The 19,102-nt window shown below is 38.7% G+C and overlaps 1 protein-coding gene across 3 annotated transcripts in view; it reads right to left on the bottom strand.

Moving 5' to 3' along the window:
* Positions 1-18,870, bottom strand: part of CTNNA2 (catenin alpha 2) — a gene marked incomplete at both ends in the record, with an annotated part of 408,624 nt that extends 389,754 nt beyond the window's left edge. For 2 of the 3 annotated variants that reach the window (XM_084204872.1, XM_084204873.1), the window contains one exon: positions 18,764-18,865. In XM_084204872.1, the coding sequence (XP_084060998.1) occupies positions 18,764-18,865 (102 nt within the window). Of the gene's footprint in view, positions 1-18,763 lie in introns of all 3 variants that reach the window. The other variant, XM_084204871.1, reaches the window with a different exon arrangement.
* Between the last annotated feature and the right edge of the window lie 232 nt (positions 18,871-19,102).

Genomic DNA, 19,102 nt, shown 5'->3' with positions numbered 1-19,102 from the left:
CAGTACAGCCCCACCAGGGCTGAAAAGCATGGAAGGAATATTGTTCAGGATGGATTATCTCTGATCCACGGCTGATTTAGTGCAAGCCTGTTCAGTAAATCACAACACTCTTGCCATGCTCATCCATGAGGCATTCCACAATTCCTTGTCCCCTCTGTGATGGCAGGTCACTGATGTGTATTTATGCAGTTAATTACACTTGGCCAAAGGCAGAGCTTTCTAATTGTCTGCACTGAATTAGATTCTATATTTTCAGATTATCATTTGCACTTTGCCAAGGTTATGTTGACTCCTCATTCTGTCTCCCAGCAGGCTTCCAGCCCCAGCTCAAGCTTGGTGTTGAAGGCATTTCTCCATTCCATCACCAGGACTAAGTTAAAACACTGAAAAGTCAGAATACCATTGAGCTGACACACCTTTATTGACAGTAAAACCAGGGAGTAAATCTCATTCCATAGCAGCTGCACCTAAACCACAGCTTCCCTCTGACAATGTCACTTCAGGCAGTATTAAAAGTTTTAAACAAGTCAAAACACACAGCACCAGGCTCTCCTTATTTAGTCAAGTTTCATCCCTGATAAAGGAGGAAAGTGCCAAAAATCCACGTTTCTTACACCCTGTACAAACACCACAAAAAGTGCTGACAAGAATTAGCTGAGAATCAAATCACTGCCTCAAAAAACAGACAGTGAAACTGGAACAAAAAACTGATGGAGAAGAGTGGCTGGAGAGAGCAAAACTTCCTCCCTGCACACCCCCTTTGTGAAACCTTCCCCAATTTCATGTCCTACCTCCTTTTTTGCCCAAATCCTCTTGCCAATCAGTGGTTCAAGGGGAGTGATCCCTGAAAATTTACCAAGCCAAGCAATCTCCCACTGCCACCTGCTCCTGAACACTGCTGAAGACAGCAGACAGGGCAACCCCCAGCTCAGCCTGGCAGCCCTTCCCAGCATCAGATCTCACATCCTTCAGAGGGTTTTGCTGCTTTTTAACAGGGGTCTGCCTCTGAAAGGCAAAGGACTTAACAGGACTTGTGCCTCTGTTGCCTGGATGCAGCAGCTGATAACTCCTGTGTCAGTGTGTTATCCTCTTGGAAGGCTGGAAGAAAATTTCTACAGAACCAATTTTTGCCATGCAAAGATTATTTCTTGGCTACCAGAGCACTAAAAAACATATTCAGTCCCACCTTAAAAATCTGTTTAAGAATTGCCTAGGAACTTGGTTGTTCAACTCCATGGGTATGTTCAGAGATGGCTCAAAATCTGCCCAGGTCTCCCCATGCTGAAAGCAGAGATGAGTGAGTGACAGAAAACATTCCTCACGTGCCATGCCAAAGTGTGGCACAAATCATTTTAGTTGTCTTTTTGCAGTCTCTGCATAGTTAAGGCCATGATGTGTAATTTTTATTTTAACATCTAAAAAACCACCAGAATTTTAAAGCTTGAGTGTCTCCTTTATCAAAATACAGATTTATTTTTTTTAACTTTTATCTATAATGTCCTTCACAAGGAAAAGCACTTCTGTTGATCCCACCTTTGAATAATTTGATTTTACATTTATGTGTAGGAATCTGTGTCTAAAAGCATACGTGATTTAAAATAAATCTAGGGATACTTGTGGAATCTACAAGGTAAAACTTTCATCAGCCCTAATGCTTTTTAAAAATGTATTTTACAGGCAATTTCCTGTAACACATTAACAGCAAAGTTAGCATAAATGTTTAAAATATTTTTACTCAACTATAAAAAGAATTAAGATTGTATCACTTAAGAAAAATTTCTCTTTGGTAGAGCTATAAAAATAAGTCCAGGACAGTCCCATTGATTGCACCAGCTAAAAGGAATAAAATCCTATTTTTTTCTGGTTTTTTAATGGTTTTTTCTGTTTGGTTTGGTTTTTTGTGTGGTTTTTGGGGTTTTTGTTTGTTTGTTTGTTTCATTTTTCTTTTTTTTCTTTTTTCTTATAACTGCCACCTCTTCATAACAAGCAACAGCTAAAAAGAAACAGAGGACTTAAAGTTCCAGCTCTTAGCAAGGAGGAATTTCAAGGAAAACCTATATCCAGCACAACACTTAAGTATGTCCTTAGCACTAAACAAGTACTTGCAGTAAAATTAGCAGGAGATTCAACTGTTTTCATAAATCAAGTGAATAAAAATGAACCAGTAAATCCCAGAGTCATGCAACAGAATTATAACATACCACGTTATAAATGCCACAGTGCTTCTCACAGCACAAACTTGGAAGGATGAGAAAGTAAAAAATTTAATTCCTCTCAGCTCATAAACAAATAAGTAGAGAATATTAGAGTTGAGACAATTTGCTACTAATACTCTGCTTTCAAGTATTTATGGATTTGCATGAAATTATATCTCCCCTCTTGCTCCATTTTCACACTCTGGCTGTTGATATTACACTACATTTTTGTGAAGAAGCTCATCAACAGTGGTTTCACCATTTCCAGACCAGTATCACTCAAAAGTGGTTTTTTTTGCCAGCGTTCTGCAGCCTGTTTGCTGAGCAGACTCAGTGTCCCCATCCCCTGCATGGCAGAGGTGCAGCTCAGGAAGGCACCAGAGGGAGAAGAGACTGCCCAAGGTGGCATTGGCTGCTTTGGCTTTTCATTCCACCTTGAGCCTTCTCCAAAACATGCCCAAGTGATTTCCACACCTCTCTCCTTCAGAAATCTCAAATGAACAATGAGCAGGAGCAAGTCAAAAGCTCACAGGACCTTTTCCCAACATCTCAGTTTTTCATCCATGTTTTTTTTTTTTAATCATAATTTCACTCTCCTCTGTCTGACTATAAAAACAATCATTGCTTTGAGTAATGCACATCTTAAATCAGCAGCATTTGTAGAACTCAAGAATCAGAGAATCACAGAATGGTTTGAGTTGGAAGGGACCCAGCAGAACATCCCAGTTCCACCCCCTGCCATGGCAGGGACACCCTCCACTAGCCCAGGGTGCTCCAAGTCCAGCCCAGCCTCGGGCACTGCCAGGGATCCAGGGGCAGCCACAGCTTCTCTGGGCCCTACCTTGCCAAAAATAACAACATTATGCCTGCAAACCTTCCCATTTTAGTTATATTTACAAATACTCCTATTTTGGATGAGCAGATAAAGTTTGGGTAAAAAGAAATGTATTTTTATTGTGTCTTACTGCAGGACAACCATGCCAGGAAAAAAAAACAAACACTAACAAAAACCTGTGGAGCAAACACTAATGTTTTACAGACATCTTCTTTCAAAGCACACTGGTGTATCATCCCTGCAGTACCACAGCACCTCAAACAAGTGTCACAAAACAACAATCTCTCTTCTGAGCTCCAAAACTTTCCAATTGCCTGCGGCGCTCTCCAAATACTTGAGTTTTTTGTTATTTTTCTTCTTTCATCAAGTTAGACAACTGCTCAGCTGTCTCATCCAGCAATGTTTTATTCCAATCAGCCACTTCAGAAGCAAGGCAAAGGCAGGTCAGGTTCTCATCATGACTAGATTTTGCTGATCTTTTATACACATCTGCTAAGAGACTCAGGGACAGCGTCGTTGTCATAAAAATTTACCTAGGGAGGAAAAGTCTGCAAGCAGTTTCTTTGTTTTGGATGGAATGCTCACACTAAGTCAGACAAGGCTGTTCTGTGAGCACTCATTCCATGAGCATTGCAGCCCTTGAAGGGCTGTGATTTCCCAGATTTCCATCCTTTGCTCCCCAGTGCACCCAGTTCCCATCCCTCCAGCTGCAGAAGGGCTGAGTGGCTCCCTGTCCTCCCATGGGAACAGCTGCCTTCTGCTTCCCTGTGTGCAATGGCTTCCAAAAATAAAGGTGTGTGCTAAATGGATAAATAGGACACAGCAAACAGAAATGCCTGATGAACAGTGAACCATCATTTGCATCTCATCTCCAAGCAGAAGCAATTTTTGAATATTAACTTTGCTGGGGGATACAATATAATCAAAAGTCTTGCATGGGGGAAAAATATTCAAAACATATTTTCCAAATTTATTTAGAAGCAGCATCAAACAATCTGATTCAGTAAAACTTTTTTTTTCCCTTCATCATTCCCACCTTTTTTATTTTTGGGTGTGTGTGTGGATGGATCACCCTCCTCTAAAACACCTCCTATAAAAGGAAAAATATTTGAGTAATGTGTGAATCTTGCCATAAAATAATTGAGCATTCAGGTCTAAGGTGGTTAATCAGATTGGATCAATAGGGTCAACAGGATGTGTGGACCTGATCAATATGGAAAATGTAATGCAAAATGCTATTTTTTTTTTTAATATATGCACCTTGTATTGAAACAGAATCTTAACTAAATCCAAAATCTATTAAACCTAAATCTGGGCTAAGTCTCAGAAACATCTGAAATACAGAGATTTAGTTACTTCAAAAGAAAATGTGTCAAACCAGAATAAAACACAATAAAAAAGCCTCAGATGATGTTTTTTATGTAAAGTTCTTCAGTAACCTGTACAAGATTTACTAAAGTAAGTCTGCAATAAATACATTTACAAGGATAAGCAACATCATAAAAATCTCATGAAAAGCAAAAATGAGTTGTGCAGGAGTATAAAATGAAATTACAAATGTTAATAAAGGCTTTATGAATATCAAGTTTCCCACTTATTCTCTGTGGACAAAAGTGCCCCTTAATGGCTCCAGCAAAAGGCACATTTTGATGCCACAATTAAGTTTTTGATAGTTCCACCCTACAGAAATGGAAATTCTGGAACCCAGCACAGGCTTCCCTGCTGGACTTCTGTGAAATGAGATGCTGATTGCACACACTCATTTTCTGGCTCAGTGAGCTCCTTGCAGAGCGCTCAGGAGCTGTGGTGACAAATCCATCACCTCACAGAGCGCACAGTGACAGCCCCACAGCCCCACCCCAGCGCTGCCTCGTGCAAGGAAATCAATAGGAAAATGTTCTGTGCAGTTCTGGGCAGTGAGATGGAGAAAAGGGATATAAAAAATGATATATTGCACTCGATTTTATACCTTCCTTTGAAGGCTCAGCATTCTGATGGCCACATCAGTACCAGACACATTAGAAGAGCTCCTGACTCGCAGCCACTGAGTTGACTCATCCACAGCGTGCATTACCTTTGTATCTGCCAGCAATTCAATGTGAAATTTGCAACTAAACCTGCAGCTCAGACTGCCAGCTCTGCAGAACAATTGCAACATGAGTGATTTTCCAAGGCAGACTTCTTGAAACAAGCCTCATGAAACTCGATATGCAAGCAGCCAATGAATCCAGACCCAACAGGCTGTTAACCTGAAACGATTTTCTCTACAACAGGTAATTCTAAACTCATAAACGCAACCCTGCTGATTCCTGCCCTTTCCTGTAATAAAAACACACAAATTCAAAAGCTGTGTCAGAGTCAAGGGGAAAGAAAAACCTGGAAGCAGATGTTACCATGGGAGCCTTAAGGAGCACTGACACAACAACTGTAAAAGCGAGGACCTACTTAAAGAGATTGGCAGAGAAAATCAAGGACCACCACAGAGTGTGGCCTGAAGAAAGGCACAACCACCTCTGGGTTGAAACTGCAGTGACTTTTCATTTCTTTTTTAAAGCAAAAATTCTGAAAAGAATTTAAGAGGACCCAGGTCTTATATTCAGGAAGAATGAGGAGGGGAAAAAAAAAAAAACCAAGAGAAGAAATTATCACAGGACCTAGATTGATGATCTAATAACTGGAATTTTTTTATTTTGGCCAAGGGAGGTATTTGAAAGAATAGACAAAAATGGTCAAATGGGAGCAGTAAGACAATCCTTCATAAAGTACCACAGGAAGCTAAAATCTGAAACTGAACTTCCAACACCCTCACCCTCCAGTGTTCCAAAACTGCTTTCCTTCACAAAATTCCATAAAGAACGAGACCTTTAATATTTTCAGTCGTTTTCTTTCCAGTTCAAAACTATTTAATTGCACTTTCTTGACAATTCCTAAGTTTTATAGGTGTTTTGGAACAGGAGGGGGCCTGGGGACAAACCCAAGTCATTGGTGAGAGCAAAGGGCTGGAGGGGAGCCAGGAGGATGAGGATGTTCCAGAAACTTCAAGATCCTTTGGGTTCCCTGTTCCAGAAGTCTTGTAGGAAAGGTTGCACAAGACTTTGGAAGGATTTATTCCACTTCAGGGCAAATCAGCTTTAGCAGCATCACTGGTAATGAAAAGGAAAGCTCATAAACATCTTCATTCATTCTTAGGTTTTGACAAAATTGGTTTCTAATTTCTCTGCTGACAAAATTATGTATAAAGCCACTATTTGATTATACACAAAACTCCCACAGCTCAATACAAACTGACATTCCAGGTTTTCCATCTCATTTCCATGAGAGATAGAAAATAAAAAGATCTATGGATGTTTAACATGTTTGCTGGTTCATCCAGGGCTGGTGCTGGTTGCAAAACCAAAACAGTCACAAAACAAAGAAAATAAATAAAAGTACTGAAATCAAACAACCAAAACAACCACAAACCCCCCCCAAAAAAACCAAAAAAAAAATACAAAAAAACCAAAGCACAAACCCCACAGCCAGAATCCTTCACAGACTCTAATGCCTACTGAGAAAACTGCAGGGCCAATCACTTGAAAAAAGAACACAATTTTGTAATTTGATTATATCAATTTTACTCTTGGACACTTTCAGTTCAGTGAAAAAGGCTGAGAAGTGTGCAGAACAAAGGCATTACTAACCTCTAATTAAAGATGTATAAAATGTTATGCAGTGATCTGCTACACTCAGCTCAAAATTTCAGACTTCAGTTTCAAAGTGCTTAGTAACTTTTGTTCAGTAAAATTTAAACACCTGAAGAAGCTCTAGGATGATGATTACAATGATCATCTCCACCCTTGCAGCTTGTCTACTGCTTGAAGAAAATGTGTTTTTAAAAGAGACCAAACCCCCCAAAGACCAGTACAACTGCTGAAATTTTTATCAGGGTCAAAAAGCATCCTCCCCACCTTTTATTTAATGAAAAACTAATGCTACTTTGTACACAATATTCAAAAAAACTAAAATGTAAGTAAAGAGATGGACTCGCACCCTTTGAGAGGGTAAAACAAAACCTGACAGACAACCAAGGTGGAAACACAGGAAAGCCCCTTACAAAGAGACTGAAATCTCCAGCAACCAGGTACCAACCAAAAGATAAAAACAGAAAATAATGTTCCTAATTTCTTCTTATTGGCCAAGCAAACCAGCAAGGAAGCAGAAACTTCTGTCTTCAAAGCTGTCTGCCTCTCAGAGAAGGGGACAGATGCAGCTCACAGCCTGCACTTTCTTCTTCTCTGCTCAAACACAAGCACAGTTGTGATAATTCACTCGTGGGAATTTTGGAAGGAATTTGAGATGGGACTTCTGAGTTGGTTTTGATGATGCAGTTCTTTTTCTTAATTTGTACATAGGTAGGAAGGGTGAGTTCGGCTCACATTGTTTTAGTTACATGACTTTTTAAGGATTTACTGACTAATAAAACACTGCTAACAAGGATATTTATGTTTTTTATTTAATCTTTAAATATTTTGTCTTATGGACTTATGGCACAGCGTAAGCTTTTTTAGCTAATCATGTTGTGGCACACAAATTTACAGTACTGCATTCTAATCTCTTTGTTTACTTTTGTAGCTATTTTATTTTTTTTATATCTTAAACTCTAAACTTTCTTTTAATTAGCTTGTCTCTGCTTTGAACTATAAATCTACATTCTTGCTTCCAGCACCTAAGTTTGGAAGCCTTTTCCAAGGTCTTGCATCAAATCTTGTGTTTAATTCTAAGCTTTGGCTTGCAGGCCCAAAGTTCTGAGAGTCCTCTGCATTAAGTCAATTAAATTGAATTTCAGGAGCTCCTGAGAGTTGCAGCAACACCATTAAAAATATTCTGTGGATGAGAAGGGTCATGTGTAAAGTGGCAGTGATTTCTGGCTGGAACTAAATGATGTGACCCTGATACATCCTGAACATATGAGCTGGAATGCTGCTGAATTCACAAACTCCAAAATGAAGATATCTCTTTGCCAGTGGATTTAATCATCGTATCAGTGGCTCACAAAGAAATGTTTATTTTACAGGGCATGGACCATTATAAAATTAACTCACTGATCACAGTCAGCATTAGAACAAGGACAACAACACCTGCATGTTTCCAGCTACTCTAGCAAGTATTTCAGTTGTGTCAGACAGGAACTGCTCAAATAAAAACCATTTACTGTTCCATGAAGGGTAAAAACACCACCACAAACTTTGTTCATCCACCAAATCAACAACATCACAGTCCACATTTATGAAAACACTGAGTCCCTAGGCCTAAAAAGAAATAAAAAATATAAATATTACAGGCTATGGAAGCATTCATAAAGATCTTCTGAGGTGGAACATAGGAATGAAGCAGATTTAAAGAACATGTACTGAGAAGACAGACAAGAAAGAAAAAAAGAAGACAGATATCTATTTATATCTATTTTAATATCTATAGATATAGATATTATAATAGATATAGATGTTATGCCTCCTATGCATGCATTTCCTTCAATTTTTTTCCATCCTTGTCAGGAAAGTATAAAACTACCTGGCAATTAAAGTATTTCAAGCAGAGTAGTAAAAGCTTAATCACTCCACACTAAGGGTGTAGATGTGTGTAATTCCCTGGGAAAAAGTTGAATACATTAATACATCTTCCCTGGAAACAACTCCACGTTCAGAAGCCATTCAGCACACTGGGTTCATTATGTTTTTACATGAACACCTTCCAGTGGAAGCATTTATTATTAGCATAAGTAGATACAATACATTGTCATTACTAGGGAGCAAGATGAATCAGAAAAATTAATTCCTGTTGCAAATCTCGTTTCTTAAAACCCTCCTCTGAAAACTTACAGATTATTATTTGTACAAGGAGATAAGGATTTAGAGCAAGAAAGTGCAAAGGTGTCAGCTTTGTCCAGTGGTGAGTCCAGCCTGGAGCTGGCTGGAATTGGCTCCAAGAGTGGGGAAGCTTCCAGCAGCTTCTGAACCATGTTGCTGGGAAGGATGAAAATTTGACAAAAAAGTCTCACAGATATGTGTGCTTGGCAGAAAGATTTTTGAATGTAGAACCTGAAGAAGGAATAGAGATGGAAGAAAGTTTTGATAGAGAAGAAAAGAATTGTTGAGCCAGTCTGACTGGATAACCAAGGAGGCAAAGGGTGTGTTGGTTAGAAGGGGTTTTTATGGCTTAGAACAAAGGATAAACCCACCCCAAACAAGAAGATGTTTTTACCAAGCAGGAAGAGAGCACAGGCAAACAAGTCAGCAAATGTTGCAAGTAAAAAAAGGTCTCAGAATATTCCACTGCAAGAAAACTGAAAAAACAACTTCTGGCTTAAACTGTAATGTACTGACTTTAGTGACTGGAGAACAGTAACATGAAAATGGTAATGACAGCAGTTATGATGGGCTATAGGTAAAAGTTAAGGGATAGATTGGTTCTGCTGTATTGAGATGCTCAGCAAAGAAAAGTCTATAATGCACTGTAACCTAAACTCAGGGTCTGCAGGCCTGCCTGCAGCTGGAGCTGACAGCTGTGGGCACAGCTCTGTCACCCACCACCCTGCACTGCTGTGACCTCCGGGATGGAATAAACTGCATTTTGGAGAGCTGCCTGGAGTCCTGCATCCCTCATTCAGGCTCTTACACCCTGTAGTCCCCTCCCTACCATGCAAACCCAATATTTTGGTTGATCCTCTTCCACACTACCAGTTTCTTAAGTGAAAATTAAGCTAAAGTAAAAATTCTTAAGTGAAAATTAATTCGTTTAAAATGTTACATATACTCAATTTTGTCTATTTTCATCTTTAAAACAGGTTTATAAAGAACAATACACACATTAAATGTCAAGGTTACTTTGTTATGACTATGGTTTTGGTTTTTTTTTTTTTTTTTGATAAACACCCTTTTATTCATGAAGAAAGAGAGAAAATTTGTGCAGATAGTCCTTTGTTCCACACTGACCCATGAAACTGAATGAGAATGAAAATTCTAGCACTGACTTCATTTAGGATATTAGAAAGACTTATTTTAAAAAATGGATATCTACAAAAAGGAAAATTTCTACTGAGCAGAGAAATATTCCTTGTGTATTCATCAAAGGTCATCTGCAGAATATTGAATTAATCTGTGTTGAATAAGCTAAGCAAGAGTTATATATCCTTAATACCCTCATTATAAATTAGTAAAAGGTTTGAAGTTTCATCAATGAGGACCAAAGCACTACAGGAGTACAGAGAAATAGACTAAATAAAAGAGAAACTCCAATATATAAAGTGGAAAATATTAATCATCCCATTGAAAGAGAAAAGTAGAAGAATGTATTTCTTCCCAATCTGAGAATTTGCTGCTCAGACACATAATATTCAAGAACACCAACTACTGATGAGCTTGTGAGAAAAGATACTGAAAATGAATTTACCAAACAGGAAAAGGAATATGATAATCTACACCATGTGCTTAAGGCACAATTACACTATTTTCTTAAGGCAAAACTGCATCTAAATCTCTCCAGCTGAAAATCAAGGTCATCTTTAAAATATACCAAAAACTCAGATCTCCCAAGTTACCAAAAAAAAAATTAATTTCATAAAACAGTCAAAATTACCAAAAGCTCTACTTGGATCCACTAGAAGTTGCACACCCAATGGAATCAATATTCCAAAGAAATTAACAAAGGAAAGAAACAGAAATCAAGCCCAAAAAATCCATGTACTCCTGCCCTGAGTCCTTTGAACTGCAAATAAATCAGTCAGTGTTTAGAAATACATACTGAAGGGCAATGGAACAGAAACTGCCACTGCTTCTCAGAACATGGATCATTAGAATTAGGTTAATTAACACCTCAAAGCAAAATCTTGTAATTAGGGTATTATTTTTGTAATTAGGATTATTTTCTAGCCGTTCTAACTTTTGCAGGCTGATGAAACACACAGCTAATGAAGTTAATGAAAATGAAGAAAGTGAGTAAGATTTTCAGATCACTGAAGAATGAAGCTAAGATGGATTGCAAACTTCAATATCCCAATTGCTCCCAAAGTCATTAGAAACATATATATTTAATCACAGAGGCACTGTTCTAGTTTCTCTTTTCCCTGGCAAAGCTGGTTGATGACAGAAAAAAAGCAACCCTGCTCCCTCCCTCTTTCAGAAAGAGAGAAGACCCCTTACTGCAGGGCTTTGTTCTTCCAGTAATTATTTTCCCAGTTTTATGACTCCTGGTGGACCTAAGGCATCTCACAGAGTTATTAAGGTTGGAAAAGACCTTTAAGACCAACAAGTCCAACCATTAACTGAGGACAACTAAACCACACCCTCAAGTGCCACATCCACGTTTGCTGACCACTTCCAGAGATGGTGACTCCACTCCCTTCACAACCCTTTCCATGAAGAAATTTTCCCAACATGCAATCTAGACCTCCCCTGGCCCTCCCTCTCCTCCTGTCCCTGTTCCCTGGGACGCCCCCGGCTGTCCCCTCCTGGCAGGAGCTGTGCAGAGCCACAAGGGCCCCCCTGAGCCTCCTTTGCTCCAGGCTGAGCCCCTGCCCAGCTCCCTCAGCCCCTCCTGGGGCTCCAGCCCCTTCCCCAGCTCTGCTCCCTTCCCTGGGCTCTCTCCAGCCCCTCAAAGTCTCTCCTGCCATGAGGGACTCAAACTGACCCCAGGATTTAAAATGCCTCGTAAGTGCCACACTTCAAAAATATTTCCAATTCCTCGTCAAATATTCAGGTAGTACTGATTTTCTCATCTTTCTAGGAGTAGTATTCCAGCTTGTATGTAATTTTCCCTTCATTTATAGTTTATATTCACTTATCACTTTGTTTTCAAGGGAGAGGATTTTGTAGGATTAATAAAAAACCTTCACAGCAAGACAACCTCTTGCTGATACACAAACATACAACTGGTTAAAGATCATAATACCTCTTAACTTACTAAGTTACTGCTTGTCCTGCAAATCCTACTCCAAAATCCCTGATGAGGGTGTTTAGTTTTGTACGTTCTATTTTCAGGGTGTAAATCCCATATTCTAGTTTAGTTTAGATTAGAATCATAAACTATTTTTTGCACTGTGCTACCAGAAATAGTCTCAAAATCCATACTGGCAGCAAATTTAAGACAATTTCTTTTTAATTGATAAGCCTTGCATAGATGAAATGCATCCAAAGTCTTTAGGCTTCCATTACAAGACAAAACTGCAATAATTCACATAATTCTTCTCTCATCTCATTCCAATTTGTCAACAGCTCTTTTGAGAAGGGGAAATCCTTCCAATAATAATCTCATTAACAAATACTATGTTACAACAATAACAATGGTTAAATAAAATTTACTTTACACCCAGCAGCTGATGCACTTAAGGATCATTTTAGCATGTTATGATGAGCTCACATTCAGTTGGATATTTGAAAATCTATTTTGAAGTTGCTGCTTAACAAACCATACCATGACCCTGCTCATACAGTATGTGACTAAAAGTCTTTATTTTAATACATTTGATTCACATTTAGTGATAATAAAAACTTTTTTTTTTTCAGTTGCCCTCCTGTTAAAGCACCGGATTTGTATGAGAAAAATATCCTAGACTTAGAACCATTCCAGTTATATAAATTACATTAGCACTTATATCTGCTGCAGTAATTCTGGAGTCTTTAATTCAACCACTGGGAAAAAAAATGTGTCAAACACTTTGAGTAAATGAAATTTCATGTTATCAACAAGGATTTCCTTATCAGCCAGAATGAAAATCCATTTCTGATTTTATATCAATGCCACTGCCTTTCAATTATGGAACCATCTTTAAAAACAGAAGGTGATATATCTATCTTGCTTAAATCAACATTTTTAACCTAAAAGAAAACTAATGTAATTTGCTCATATATTGTTAACCCTGAGAAACTTTGGAATTGACAGGCAGTTCACAAGATGTTTTCAAAAAAACCCCAAAACATAGAACTGATTTTCAAGCAAACTGGGGAAAATCATCTAAAAATGCAACCAAAGCCACTTTTCCCTCAAAACCTTTAGATGTTCCCCTTCTACAGTGATGACCCAAATTAAATCAACAGGATTGTTAAGAACCTGCTAAGTTGTGGATTTGGGGACATGAAAAAGACTCATCCCTGTTTCACTAGACCTCTCCATGCATCTTCAAGGACACAAGCAGAAAGAGAACACTTCAATAATTAGACTGATCTTCTTAATTAGTTTGGAAATCCCAGGCAAGAACATTTTCTGAAATGCCTTCCATGAAAGCTGCCAGAAAACCATCTGCAGGAGTAGAAGTGGGCTAGAAAGCTGTCTAGACAAGTTCCAAAGATATTATTTCAGGATACAGGATGGAGACAGGACCAGAGACCTCCCTGGGCTCCAGCGATGGAGCTGCTCACACTAATTCTTCCCTACACTTACAGGAAAGAGTCAGCCAGGCTGGACAGGGCTCAGAGCAACTTGGGATAGTGGAAGGTGTCCCCACAGAACAAGGTGATCTTTTAGTCCCTTCCAACCAAACCATTCTACAAAGAAAAATATATTGTCCATATCACAATAAAGACAAAAACATTTTCTGGTAACCCCGAGCTGCTAATAATTGCCTAATGATGAAGAAAATTGAGGAGTTATCCAATGCATGGAAAATCCAGCATTTCATACAAAGAATTGCAAATAAGAGCAAGTTCATTTTAGCCACAAGCTTTTTCAGTCACAGCTTATTGCACACCCAAGATGCTCCCAGCACAATCTGCATTTCCAGCTACGATACACCAGTGACAAATTTTCTCACCATCTTTCCACGTTGGTTTGTGCAGCAGGAGGGGAGAAAAAGCAGCCATCACATTTGCATTGCTCTGAGTTAAGAACCATCATTCCATAAAAGCAGAACATGGGAGTAATGGATGAGACCTAAATCTCTCTGAGTCCTCGTTCTCCCCCCTGAAAATGCCAACCTGCACATGCACAAAATCCAAAGTACAAACACACCCATAAACACCTCTGAACAGTGAGTAAAATGGGAGGCACAGACTGACAAGGTCCAGACCTTACAGGACACTGTATATCAAAAATACCCTGCAGCTTTCAAGCATGAGACAGTAAAAATAGAAAAGACAAAATTTAGCTAAAGGTTCTCCTAGACAAAACAAAAAGTCTCCACGCTGAGAGGATCCCAACTAGAGCTGGCACAGAGGCACAAATGTTACTGAAACAATGGCAAACAAGAAACAGGGATGGCCAGGATGCAGCAGATGCCTCTCTAATGGTTGGAAAAAACCATCCTGAAGTAAAAAAGCAGCTGGCAGTGCTCAGTTCAGGAATTATTTGAAGCAATATATAGTAGAGACTTAGGACAAGAGCAAACAACACAAGTTGTGCCACAGGAGGTTTAGATTGGATACCAAGAAATATTTCTTCACTGGAAGGGTGGTCAAGCACCAGAACAGGCTGCCCAGGGCAGTGATGGAATCCCCATCCCAGGCATGACTTAAAAACTGTGTCGACATGGCACTTGGGGACATGGGTCAGTGGTGGCCTTGGCAGTGCTGGGGAACAGTTGGACTTGATGATCTCAGAGGGTTTTCTCAACTTAAACAATTGTACACTACTATAATGCTGGAGAGAGAAAGGAGGATTCTCTTCCTATTCAAGATAATAACTTGATGTGCAGTTTCAGAGAGAAAAGTTCCATATTCCTTTTGTGATATGATTTGACTTCCGTCACCTAATCCATGCACAGTCCAACCTCCCACATCCCCAGAAACAGCACAGATTTGGGATTGTTCTGACAGAAAGAGCCTACACAAGAATTAGCTTCACTACTGGGAGAATAGTCCTGTTCACGTAAAAAAAAAAAAAAATCATAATACTGACCTAATATTAACCTTATTATACAATTGAATTGAGCATGAATTATCAAAAAATAAACCTTTATAATTTATTTTCCCTTAGGTCTGTCTTGAAGGCAAATTCAGCTGAATCCAGCTAGCAAATAAAGAAACTGCTGGAGAATTTACTGAGTGCAATTACTAGAACAAGTGCAACAGGTATCAGGCATGAAGTGCTCCATTACCCACCTTCTCCCCAACTTTTCTGAAATATGTAAAGACCAACCCTATAAAAGTAAAGCTGTGGTTCAAATGCAGCTGACAAGATTAATAAATAATGTCTTTCTCATGGAAAAGAGCACACCAGATTTAGGGTTCAAATGCAATAAAACCGAAGTTCACCAAATATAAGTGATATCCAATTAATGGGAATTGTTGGGAATACAGTTATGTTTATATATTTATGGAATACAGAAATTTGCCCTTTTTCCAAACACAGAGTACAAGGGATTGGATTAGTCCTAAGTCCATGAATAATAACATCAAGCATGATTATTATGTTCTTCTTCATAAACAACACCAAACTATTTGTAATTTTATCCAACTATTTATTTATTTCATAGGTATAGGCAATTAATTTTACAGAGCGATGCTATTATTTTTAAAAATGCAAAATCATTAATCAATTATTTTTGTCTGCCTTATGATTATTGCTTCCTTTAAAATGCTGTAACTGGCATCTTTAATTTATTGGAAAAACCCACAAAACATGCACTGCAATCAGAACTGTCTCTCCACAGCAAATCTAGAAGGACAAAAGTGTGTCACACTGAAGGAAAACAGAATCAGTCACAAACAATCTGCAACAGGAACACTCACCATTATTTGTGCTGTTGTTAAAACTCTGGAATAATAAGCAACAGTCCAGAAATGTAAAGATCCTAAAAGGCACAACTGCTGCATGGTTCTGGTAATAAAGGCACAGTTGTAAAACAGCCACATAGGCTGAATATTTAAAATTCCAATGAAAAGAACCACAGATTGATATTAGAAAATTTAAACCTTAGCCACAGAGAAAATCTCATCTTCTCATCTTCAAAACCTTGACACAGCTCCTTCATCTTTTCATCTATTTGCACATACATGATTATTTTTTGTTTCTCAAAAAAAAAATTGCATGGATGTTGGTGGTTTATAGTTGGCAATTATTTCTTTTCTTAACATATACATATTGCAATCATATTCATATTTAATTAGCACTCAAAACCACCAGCAATAAAAAAACATCCCCTGACTCCTTATGGATAACCTCCAAAAGTCATTTTTTTCAGCTATACATGAAACATCACATAATTGCAGTTAAAACCTTCCTAAAAATGTAAAACTTGCATACAACAATTTCCAGTTTTTCCAGCATTGTCCAAATTCATACACAGCATGGAGAACAAGAGGGATTCTGATTATTCAAATGCAAATGCCAAAATAAAACATGAATTTGTCCTGCTGGTGCTGGAAATCACAGGATCAGGCAAATTTTGGCTGTAGGGGACTCAGGATTTAATCTGCTCCAAACTGCTGGTCAGAATTTCTCTACAACTTCCCAAAAGGAGGTTGTGCCAAGGTGGGGATTGGCCTCTTCCCCCAGACAACCAGCAAGAAAATGAGAGGACACGGCCTCCAGCTGTGCCAGGGGAGGCTCAGGTTGGAAATCAGGAGGAATTTCTTCTCTGAAAGGGTGGTCAGGCATTGGAGCTGGCCAGGGAGGTCTGGAGTCCCCATCCCCTGGAGGTGTCCAAGGAATAGCTGGATGTGGCACTCAGTGCTCTGGGCTGGTGACAAGGTGGGGACTGGGCACAGGTTGGACTCGGTGATCTTGGAGGGATTTTCCAACCTGAATTACTCCATGGAAGTAGGACTGCCTGCAAAGGCTGCTCAGGAACTTTTTGTGAAAGTCCTGCTGCATTTTGTGGCCATTAAATCTCTCTCTTCCATCCAGTGACCTGTTTCAATGACTCATGGAAGAACTTCCCATCTCTAAGATCTTGTTAAGCAGCTCATTTGAATCCACAAGTGGCCTTCAGAGCTCAAACTGAATGGGATTAAATACCTATACATTTATCTATTTATTTATTTGCCAAGCAAAAGTTTCAAATTAGATGTTCTCTCTCTCAGGAAGGAAACTGCTTTGAACCTTTTTAAGGAGATCCCAGTCTTTGCATGTAGCATCTTGTGGAGGCTGCCACTGCACAGGCAGAGGTAAACCAGAGATTATTCCTGACCTGAGCAGACTGCGAATGCTATTTCAGGCAGAGAAAAAAAACCAAAAAGTCTTTAAAACTGGGATGATCATTAACTTATCTGAGAAAGAACAGAAAGAGCAGCTGAACAGCCTCAGCTAGAACTGCAACAGATAAAGGCAATCTGAAGGTAACACATTTTTCATCACTTGGAGCTTTTGTGATTGCATTTGTGTAGCTCATAAAACAGGTTTTAGTCAAACATATTCCACTGGAATCAAAGTGAAGGGAAATAAGCAAATCTTTTTATTTCCCTAATACAAGAAATCAAATCACATGTTCAAAAAGGAGGTTTTACTTTATTTATTTATTCATATTATCTAGAATCCTATGAAAAAAAGAAATCAGAATGGAAATATTCATACAAGTTGAATAAAACAATAGCCTAACATTTCTCTACCCTCTCTTGACAGCATTTTATTTTCCCCAGTCTCCTTGACACGCTGCTAAAATAGAAACACATTGTTGCCCATCAAAATACAATCTTGGGAACATGAGTTTTCATCATTGAAGAAATCCAAGTCCTGTAGCTAAGCTTGTAATTTCTTGATTTGCATTTGCTCAAGTGTGCTATCAAAGAAAAGGTGTAGCTGAGCCTACAGTTAACCCAGCACCTGGTGAAACTGTGAAGCGGCAATGGTACTTCTGGGCTGATGTTTTCTCTTCTCTGGGTAAAGCAGTGGAAAACAAAGCAAAAGGAGAAAAGGAAATTCCTCACAGAGGACACACTCACTTGGGTTTCACAACAGTTTGGTGCACAGCAGCTTCACTTGCTGATGCTGATCATACCACAACAACAGAGAATTGGCAACCTCATTTTCAAAATTCATTAAATTCAATTAATTCATTTTCCTGAATTCATCCTGAATTCAGGATTTTAGTTTGTCTTTCATAATTACCAGGGTTTATAATGGGAGTTAATCACCCTGTTATCACCATGTGGAATTAAAGAACAAAAACTCTGCCTTGAGTCTGTAAAGTCATGTACACAGGTAGAGAGACTTTCATGTCCAGAATAATTTGTAGAGAAATAACTTTTTTTTTTTTTTTTCAAAAGCAAAGAAAGACAACCAGATGTCATTTCCTTGGAAAGAGACTCACTGAAAGAGCAGAGGAACCATAGAGAGACATCATTTTGGGGGAATTAAAGAAGCAGCTTTCCCTTATTAATAGCAACTCAGAAACGAAAGGCACCAGGCCTCTACAAACACTGCTAGGGACAGCAGGACAGAATAAAACAGGTTTTAATAGGTTCTGTAATTTGGATGGTTGGTTTTGGTTTGTTTTCATTTTGAACCTGTCTTTCATGGTGAAATAACAAACCAGAAGCCTGTCTCAGTCAGATCCCTATCTCAGACTGTTTGTTAAGTTCCTAAATTGCTTTATAAGGCAGACATAAGTAAATAGTTGTTGCTACTGTATTCCTGCTCACATTTTGAGATTATAAATTATTTAGAACAAGAGTCTCTAAACATGTTTGAGCAGAGCTTTCCAACAGAGATCACGAACAAAAACTGCTCATGTTTTTATTATCAAATACTATTAAGATAATTATGTAAAGAGAGTAAATACAGCATCAGGCTGAAGGAAGAAACAAAACAAACCAAAGACACTTGCCTGGGTAACAAGTGGCTCCAACAGCCTCTCTACTGTGAGAGTCCTGATTTCCAAACTTTTGGGGTCCCATTTCAAAATGATAGGTGACGTTGCAGAAGTCATACTCCCTGGAAGAGATAAAATTACACAGCATGAAAATTATTACTGCAATATCCATATACTGCATAGCATTTATTTCAAGAATAAATATCTATAACCACATGTAAAATACTTCTCCAGAATCTTGCTGGTGTTCCTCTACTCCCAAGAACTCCCAGGGGCACCACTGCCATATCCAATGGGTGTTATTAGATGTTTATATTCTGAATTATTTTTACTCCTGTACCTCCAAGACCACAG

This window comes from Fringilla coelebs (assembly GCF_963513975.1).
Source record: "Fringilla coelebs genome assembly, chromosome: 4".
NCBI lineage: Eukaryota > Metazoa > Chordata > Aves > Passeriformes > Fringillidae > Fringilla > Fringilla coelebs.
This window is presented reverse-complemented; position numbering and strand designations above follow the sequence as displayed.